The sequence below is a fragment of the Hemicordylus capensis genome, chromosome 7, assembly GCF_027244095.1.
Source record: "Hemicordylus capensis ecotype Gifberg chromosome 7, rHemCap1.1.pri, whole genome shotgun sequence".
In the NCBI taxonomy this organism is placed as follows: domain Eukaryota; kingdom Metazoa; phylum Chordata; class Lepidosauria; order Squamata; family Cordylidae; genus Hemicordylus; species Hemicordylus capensis.
This window is the reverse complement of record NC_069663.1, coordinates 21496455-21505689: the sequence shown is the minus strand read 5'-3', so window position 1 is coordinate 21505689 and position 9235 is coordinate 21496455. Positions and strand designations below refer to the sequence as shown.

General features: G+C 46.4%; 1 protein-coding gene across 3 annotated transcripts; it reads right to left on the bottom strand.

Moving 5' to 3' along the window:
* Positions 1-372: 372 nt before the first annotated feature.
* Positions 373-9079, bottom strand: LOC128332523 (lens fiber membrane intrinsic protein-like). 3 transcript variants are annotated; one of them, XM_053266844.1, is made up of 6 exons: positions 8843-9079; positions 7922-8005; positions 4586-4787; positions 3312-3458; positions 2211-2324; positions 373-688 (listed from the first exon to the last, which is right to left on the bottom strand). In XM_053266844.1, exons 3-6 carry the CDS (start codon positions 4746-4748, stop codon positions 654-656), a joined length of 459 nt encoding a protein of 152 aa, XP_053122819.1. In that variant the 5' UTR covers positions 4749-4787; positions 7922-8005; positions 8843-9079; the 3' UTR covers positions 373-653. The 3 variants fall into 3 exon arrangements, with proteins under 3 accessions (XP_053122819.1, XP_053122816.1, XP_053122818.1); XM_053266841.1 differs by lacking the exon at positions 7922-8005 and having other exon boundaries at positions 8843-9077; XM_053266843.1 differs by lacking the exon at positions 8843-9079 and having other exon boundaries at positions 7922-8523.
* Between the last annotated feature and the right edge of the window lie 156 nt (positions 9080-9235).

Here is a 9235-nt window from a genome sequence, read left to right as displayed (position 1 = left end):
GGCTGCGTTGGTGAGGATGGCCCCATTTTGATGGTTAAATTCAGCCATATCCGCCGCAAGAGTAATTATGTATGCTTTTGAAAGAAAATCCCTTCCTCAAAGTGCTGGTGTGCTTTTGAGATACAACCAGGCAATGAAAAGAAGGGATGGAGAGGAGATGGGGTCAACCACCAGCCCAGTTGCTGGGGCGCCGAGAGCAAGGGTGTCGCTATAACTGAATGGGGGGGGGACAGATGCCCCTGGGCCCATGAGGGAGGGGGCGCCACGGGCTGGGATACAGTCAACTCAATGTCAAGCAGCGGGTCGAGATACCATGCTGGCTTTGGAAGAGTGTGTGATATCGCAGGAGAAAAATAAAGCACCCCGAGAATGTTTGGCTTTTCACCATGTTTATATAGTTCTTCTGCAACCAAGACATGGGTGGGGGGAGAAAAGGAGGCAAGGGGCCCAGTTCATTTCTTGCCTGAGGGCTCACTTCAACCTTGCTGTGAGCAGAATTGGGTCTCCTCATTCCCCTAACTCTTGTAATCAAGCTGGATCAAGATACAGATCTTTGATGCAAGTCCAATTCAAGTGCAGGCTCTGTCTGTGCCCCGCGTGACCCATATGACTCCAGAAGCAACCCCAAAGAGGCAGCATGGTCTGCCCTATGCTTATTGCTGGCTGTGAAGTTTGTAAGCAAGTGCACCTGTCAAGAAAGGAAAACCATGTTATTAAGGCAGTAGGTTACCTTTTAAGGTGGTGATTCTCTTTATTTAGCAGGGGGAGAATAACTGGGCCCTATCCACCCCCAGCACAGTACTTCCAGTGACTGTTGCTGGTGTCTATCTTATGTTTTTTAGAATGTGAGCCCTTTGGGGACAGGGTTCCATCTTATCTATTTGTTATTTCTCTGTGTAAACCACCCTGAGCCATTTTTGGAAGGGCGGTATAGAAATCAAATTATTATTATTATTATTATTATTATTATTATTATTATTATTATTGTCATCTGGACCACTCCTTTGGGATGCCCCTGCTTCGGTCAGTGAAATCAAACACTAAGATCATCTGCATGTCCAAATGGGGGTGGGGCATGAGGGAAGGCAGAAACCTACTTTCCTGCTCCAATACAACATGATCCCCAGTGGCACTGCCGTGAGCTGGGCAGTGATCGGGAGGCAGGGGGTAGGAAGCTGGCCTGCCAAGTATCCCACAATGCACCGCATGAGGAACATGGTGCATTGGGAATGCCCAGTGGTGCCGGGCCACTCCTTCCCCTAGTCTCTCTGATCAAGATGACTGCCAGCAGCTCAGCGACCCACACAATCGGGGGGTGAGGTTGGAGGCACGCGTTCATCCTCCTCCTCACTTTAAGCCCAAGTTTTAACGCAGGGCTACCAAGGGAAGAAGTGGCAGGATTGGGAGCAATCCTGGTGCTTCACACAACCAGTCCTACCTGGGCTAGCTCTGTCCTAACTACATCGGGCTGGTCATTTGAACAACCTTACTGATTTTCAAAGCTCTCTCATGCCGATGGTCCAAGATATATTCAGCACTTGCATGGCTAGAGTATACGGAGACTTCTTTTCAAGAAGCTAGTCCAAGGGTTATTTTGAGAAGTTCTTAAAAATCTGTTCTTACAATCTGTGTCCAACAGTGTTTCTCCAAGGGCTCCGGCCCAGAGGTTGCAACATTCCAGGGCATTCTGGGAAACAAAATGGTGGCCACCAATGGGGGCTGCCATGTTTCTGTGGTGGTTGGCATGGCCCCTCCAACTGCCACCACATGATTATGCTGAACCTGTAGATCAGGCCTGCAGAATATAAGCCCTTGGGGCTGGATCCAGCCTGTGGCGACCGGGACATTTTCTTCTGGCTTGTAGGAAGAAATGTCCTGCAGCAACAGCAGGAATAATGAGGATCTCGTTGAAACCAGATACATCCCTCCTGTTTTGCTGGCCCTGCCCCTTGCTGGAGCCCACTGACTCCATCCCTCCTTCCCCTCACCGTCATTAATAAGTGTAATCATTCATGTGCTGAAAATTAACCTCAGCCCCAACACACCATCATGGGTGGTTTTAGCCCACTGGGGCATTTGTGTTGTCCACCCCTGCTGGAGATCGTCTTTGGCTGTTCTGTAATGAAATGACCTGGGACACACACCAGTGGATAAGTTTGGCAACCCTAAGCTTAAATGCTTCTCAGCATTCACATTTTGCAGATACTCACCAGTTATAATGAACAGGGGAAAGGAAACCCAGCCCAAGCCGAAAGACCACCCATAAGAATGGTCTGAATCTGTAACTCCTGTGAAGATGGCCATGGCAATCAGAATACTTATACCTAGAAACCAAAAAGAAGTATTAATATTCCACAGGGGGGAGTGGTGATATGGGGTGTCAGGTATTTCTCGGAGGTGGAATAGACCTTAGCAATAGAAGAGGCGGCAAAGTTGCAGGATGTCAGGTACAGCCTTTTTATAGTGGAAAAGATTACTTTGAATTCTATGTCTTCCAATGATCCCATGATGTCTGGAGGAGGAGAGGTGGTCTTGTGGTGGCAAGCATTAATTGTCCCCTTTGCTAATCAGGATCTGCCCTGGTTTGCATTTGAATGGGAGACATGTGTGAGCACTGTAAGATATTCCCCTTGGATGGGGCTGCTCTGGGAAGAGCTCCTGCATGCTTGGATGCAGAAGGTTCCAGGTTCCCTCCTTGGCATCTCCAGATAGGGCTGAGAGAGACTCTTGCTTGCAACCTTGGAGAAGCTGCTGCCAGTCTGTGTAGACAATACTGAGCTACATGGACCAAGGGCCTGACTCAGGCAGCTTCCTATGTTTCTATATCTCAGTGAAAAATTAGACCTTTGTGTACACATAGATGTTCATTGTATATAACCGCACAATGTTTATCCTTATTCAGATATAATAGGAGTTCTCATTGAATGTCAAGGTTTCTTTAACGGGTCTGTGTCAGACTGGTGGTGTGCTCACACCTGATATAAATGGTGTTCTTTAGAAACTAGCTTACTTTCTTTGAGATTTGAATTATGAAGGTGTATTTATGAGAACATTCAATAAATCATACTTCCTGCTTAGGAATTGTTCTCAACTTTTTTTTTTGGTCATCATATTAATGTAGAACTTTGTGAATTGTGAAATTATGTTGTATGTTATTGTCTGCTTCAGAATTTGTGTAGAGTTGTCTTTCAGTTCAAAATATTTTGGCCCTGGATTTTGGTATTTTCACACATTCGGGGTGGCCCTGAATCCAATGGCTCCTGGAATTCTCTGTGGGAGGAGATGCTTTTATAGTCCCTTAAATGACGTACTTGCAGCAAAGCTGGCTATAACTGCGACCATGGACAGGGAGTAGGAGGCAATCTTAGGGCGGGAAAATAAGGCACCCAGAGCAAAACAGGCGAGAGCACCGACGATCACTCCAATCACCAAAAAGGCTCGGGTGGCATGAAGATATGCTGCAGGGAATGAAAAGAGACATGGGGAGAAGCATTTAGAAAAATCACCGCTGGAGGAGTAACAGTAGTCTCACTGTAGAAATCTCAATCAACCAATCGTCTTTATTACAGTCATGGTCCAGCATAAAGTACAGGGCAGAAAATGAGTTACAAGTTGTAAAGGCATAAATTCCATTACAGTCACAGAAGGCACGAGGGAGACACTATTCTGATTGTAATGGGGCGGTTACCTTTTAGAGCAGGGGTTCTTAACCTTGGGCCCCCAGATGTTGCTGGACTTCAACTCCCATAATCCCCAACCAAAGACCACTGGGGCTGAGGATTATGGGAGATGAAGTCCAACAACATCTGGGGACCCAAGGTTGAGAATCCCTGTTTTAGAGGCTATAAGAACTAGAAAAGTTTTTAAATTAACATTAAGAGAACGATGCGACAGTTACTGAGAGTTATGAAGCTGTACAAAATTGAAAAGCGATAGAAACGGTAAAAGTTAGAAAACGGTGAAAACTATCGGACAGGAAGTAGGGGACCCTAAAACTGTATGGCTGTCGGGGTGCACAGCTTTCATAGGGCGCGCCGTGATGGACAGTGATGAGAGCATTGGAGCTCTGCTACCTAGTTGGGTGCCATGCTACATGCTGCCTGTCATTGTCCGAGGCATTTTAGACGCTGTCGCACAGAACCTGGCCACATTGTGTGTGACGGCGGACTTGGCGTCAGAGAGCAGCAGAGAGGTATGAAAGCGGCTTGTACATCCTGGGTGCTTGTGTAGTAGAAACCTCATGTAAAACCTAACCCAGACCTAATCCCAGTATCACCATGCAGCATCTACTCAGCCAGAATATCAGCCAGGCATCTCCTTACAATTTCTTATGGAGAGGTATGGCTGCCCACTCCTGGCCACCATGATCACAGCGATATAGGAGGCCTTCAGTTATCGCAAGGATCATCGCCAGCTTCCTATGTACCTAACATTGTTCTTATCCCTGGCATGCGTAATTATCAGGCGGTTGAATCCCAAATGGCCCCGCAATCAGTGCAAGCATTAGAAATGAGAAAGTGCACAGAATAGTTCTGAGGACCTCCTTTCTCGTGGTCCTGTGTCAGGTCAGGTTGGCAAATCTTACCTCGCACACTTATATATGTACAGCATCTAAGTAGACTGCAAACTCTCCATAGCCCTCGATGGCTGCTTATGTCAGTCATCCAGTGGTCTGAGGCCATGCCAATGAAGAGCAGCAGGAGGCTGATGACAGCACAGGCCAAAGTGCCAACATGCCAGACGTTCATGGTGGGAAATGTTCAGGGATGTGCACAGCTGGGAGGAACCTGAAGAAGGGAGAGGTTCATGTTATTCCACGACAATAGTAGCCTACAGTGGCTAGTGCACTGCCTTTCCTAATGGCCACTGTCTAGATCAGGCCTGCTCATCTTAGGTCCCCCAGCTGTTTTTGTTTTTTTAAACTACAACTCCCATAATCCCCAGCCACTGTGGCCCATAGCCAGGGATTATGGGAGTTGTAGGCTGACATCTTCAGGATGGTCAAATCTTTGAGCAGCTCTGGTCTAGATTGTGAGCCCTTTGGGGACAGGGAGCCATTTTATTTTATTTTATTTTATTTATGTTTATTTCTCGATGTACAGTAAATTGCTTTGGGAACTTCTGGTGAAAAGTGTTATATAAATAGTCATAGTGGTAGGGAGGGCCAAGAAATAGGGAGGGCCAAATTTGTGTGGCGGTGGTGTTAGACATGTGCATGCTAGACATGTGCAAAATCCTGCAGTGGACTGTGGAGGTGCAAAGAGATGATATCATTGGCCTATCCCTCTTTGTGCAGGGATAACATCTTGGCCTTTGCACACACAAATTGTGCCCTCCTCGCCCTCACTTCCACTGGTCCTATCCTACATGAAAGTAACAGTGTTCGTAAGAAAGTCTAAGTGAATAATGATCCTCTTTTAAAACCCATAAAGAATTAGGAAAGCAGTTGGGATGCTATTTTATATTTCCTTCGACATGGTTGATGTTCTGTTTTCCTGAATACAATTTCCTTGTATTTGATGGATTTTGGTTTGCTGGGGGGCAGTTCAAAGCTCTTGCCAGTTCCACAGTCATACATATATTGTTGCTGCTGTTGTTGTTATTGGCTGTCATGATCTGCAGCCTTCCAGCAATTTATTTATTTATTTATTAGAAGCATTTAATATACCGCCCACTCCAAAGACTCCAGGCGGTGTACAACGACATGTAAATAAGGTAACATTAAAAATTACAATCAAAAATTACATTAAAAATTGCAAACGAAAATAGATAATGGAAAGAAAATAGAGTAAACTACGGGGCAAAAGCCTGGTGAAAAAGAAAAGTCTTCAATAGAGATTTGAAGATCAGTAAGGAAGGGGCTAGACGAATCTGAAGGGGAAGAGAATTCCAAAGAAGTGGGGTAGCAACCGAAAAAGCCCTTTCGCGGGTCCTAGAACTCTGAACTTCTTGAAAATCAGGGACCGACAAAAGGGCCTTCTGAAATGATCTAACAGGACGGGATGTAACTGGGTGGGAGAGGCGATTCTGTAGGTAAACAGGCGCCAGGCCCCGCAAGGCTTTGAAGGTAAGAACCAGGACTTCGAATTGAATTCGGAAGCGAATGGGTAACCACTGCAGCGATTGCAGGAGAGGTGTTACCTTATTACATCTTTTGGCACCCATAAGTAGGTGAGCCGCTGCATTCTGGACCCGGTGAAGCAAAGGAAGGAGGGCTGTGGCAGAATATTCGCCAATGCATAAAACAGAATGGATCGAAAAATTCTCCCAAATATTCTCTTCATTTATAACTGATGATGTGTTGGTGAATATTCTTTTCCCGGTCTAGGACTCTTCAGGTCCGCAAGGAGCCTTCAGTGACCCTGAACTGGTTTGTGCAACGAACCGCTTGAGGAGGTATAGAGAGATTTTTGCATCTCTCCTCCCTCCCTCCAGAAGCCCATTCCACTTGTATAACTCTGTTCCTGAGGATTATGCGGCCACTCTAACACACCTGGGCATTCTGCTTATTACAAGTGGGCTCTGCTGATGTTCAGAGATAATTTCCTCCAGAATCTCATTCCATGTGGATGTGGGGCCCAGGGCAAGAGGAAATGCCTTCAGGTGGGCTGGTCACGCATTGTGCCATAATTTTATTATTGATTAATTGATTGATTGATTGATTTTGATGTGTATCAAAATGGCTCAGGGCGGTTTACAACAAATAAAAACCATTAAAATCAAGTTAACCATTAAAATCAAAACTAAATCAATTAAACAATTAAATTCATTGAAACTTTTAAAACATTAACATCAAAATAATTTAAAATCAGCATTCAAAATTTAAACCATACATCTAATTAAAAGCCTGGGTGTATAAATGTGTCTTCCATGCCTTTTTAAAAGTTGCCAGAGACGGGGAGGCTCTTATATCAATATTCTTATTTATTATGGGCCCTGCGCTCAGAAGAAGACTGAAAAAGCAGTCCCTTCTTGCTCTGGGAAGGGCAGCCACCTCCTAGAGGGACACGGCCCCCTACCCCACTCAAGCAGAGATAGGGGTTAATTGATGTAAACCTGTATGATTACCCTGCAAGATTTAAAAAAAAATTAATTTAAGACCCCAAAGGAAAATAAAAAATCTCTGTAATCTTTTGAAATGGTTTGCTTAGCAAGAGCTGAAGAAATACATTTGTGTGTCCATTTTCAAGATCTGATCAAGTTTTGAAGATGATTCAGAAGGAAACCAAGGATTGTTGTTGTTTTTTCCTGGCCAGCCAGCAATCTTTCACACACACCCATAGTACGAAGCACCTGGGAGTTTGCCATTGTCAGCATTATAATTATAATTATAATAATCATCTGTTTTATAGTAAAACATGCATTTGTCAAGATAGCAAGGATTTAAAACTCAATAAAAGAGGAACCATTAATGAAAAGCACACTGGAACATTGCAGACTTTACTGTCCACCAAAAATCAGGCAATGATGTGGCTCCCCAGACTACTAGAGAGGCTGTTCCATAATTTGGGTGTCATCACTGAGAAGGACTCCTCTCATGGACAAGGGCCTCCAAAGTGGAACGGAGTTTCCGAGCACGTTCCTACAGGAGGAAGCAGTTCAGGAAATGGACCATAGAAAAAATACATTGGCCAAATGCAATAGGTCAGTTCTAAATGTCTGCAGATTGTGCCTTACTGTGAAGGAACCCACTCTGTGCATCAAAATAGGCTACCTAGAGATTAGGCAGGGTACATTCACAAAATCTACTTCCCCATTCCCCCCCCCCAACGCCCCGCCCTTCCATAAGCCCTTGACATAGTAAATGGTTTGGAAATTTGACTCTAGTGTCTCTTCCATGGTCCTATTCCTGAGATATTCACCAGCCCACATGTTATATCCTTTCCGCTCCTACAGAAATCTACAAATAGATTGTCCTCACCTGGCTCAAACTCATTGTCTTCTTTCTAGGGCTGGAGGTACCACACTTGAAGTTCCTGGCAGGCTCAGGTTCTCCTGCTGACAACTGGGAGGGGCAGAGTATGGGAAACCTTTCATCGTTCCCCCCACCTCTCTCCACTTGGAGCTCCCCTTCATGACTGTGATGCAGCTCTGAGCTAATTTACTGGCAGGAACAGGTCATAATGCTGTGCTGTGCAACCATGGCAGAGAGTGTCTTCTTCCTCTGTGTAGTGGATGGGGGGGAGAAGAGTTGTGGCCCTGTGGGAGAGAGGCCCTGAAGGGCCCCTAGCTACTGGAGGGCCCTAGCCTGACCACCCCCACCCGAGCTAGAGAAGCAGGGGCGTAACTACCATTAGGCAAGGGGAGGCGACTGCCTGGGGGGCCCCACGCCTCGAGGGGGCCCCCCAGAGGCAAGTCTCATGTGAAGTGAGTGTGTGTGTATCAGCGAGGGGCCCATTTTAAAATTTTGTCTCTGGGCCCACTCCAGCCTCGTTACGCCCCTGGAGAGAAGAAAGGCTATGTTGGTGGCAATGATTGTTCTCCCCTCACACAAGTCCTAACTTAAATACGTATTATATCCTCGCACACACTTTCAGCTGTGATTTCCCTATTTCCAGGAGCCGTTGAAAGTTCCAGAGGCAAACTCTCATCCTTGTGCTGAGAAGGTGCAGGAGGTTAACGCTGTTTTTCTGATAGCTGTATATATTTACTTAGATGCGCTTCCCAGTAGGGATGTGCAGAACCGGTCCGGTGGTCTGCGGTCTGACAGTTTGGTCTGGGGGTTTGTGGGTTTATGATCGAACCGAACCCCCCTCCCTGGTTCCGTCCAGACCGGAACCAGACTGCCGGGTCCGGTCTGGGAGGTCTGCGAACTTTTAAAAAAAATTCCAAAAAGTACTACCTGTAGCCCCTTCGGGGGGCTTGCTGTAGTCGTAGGGGGGTCCACGTGGGTTCCCTCTCCCTGGCATGGCCTACGGCCTCACAGAGGGCATTTGCGCATGTGCGCGGCGGCCAAAATGGTGGCCGCTCGCTTTAACGGAAGCCCAAAAGGGCCAAAAAGACTATGTTTACCCGGCCGCAGCGGTGATTTGGGAGGCCGGTGGGGGGAGAGGGAACCTGCACAGACACACACATCCCATGGGAGGGAGGGGCCAGAAAGGGGGAGGAGTCTAATGTTCAACCCATGTCAGGGAGAAAGAGCTTTGCAGCTTCTGTCTCTACTGGGGAGTTTCCTGTGGTGTGGTGTGGTCTGATGTCAGGTGAAGTTGTGTATTTCTCTCTCATTCTTCGTAAT

Excerpts from the sequence above, each read along its gene's own strand:
- LOC128332523 (XM_053266844.1), bottom strand. The coding sequence starts at position 4,748 with ATGAACGTCTGGCATGTTGGCACTTTGGCCTGTGCTGTCATCAGCCTC. Across the intron at positions 3,459-4,585 it reads TACATATATAAGTGTGCGAG|CATATCTTCATGCCACCCGA; the intron begins GTAAGATTTGCC and ends CATTCCCTGCAG. Across the intron at positions 2,325-3,311 it reads TATAGCCAGCTTTGCTGCAA|GTATAAGTATTCTGATTGCC; the intron begins GTACGTCATTTA and ends TTTGGTTTCTAG.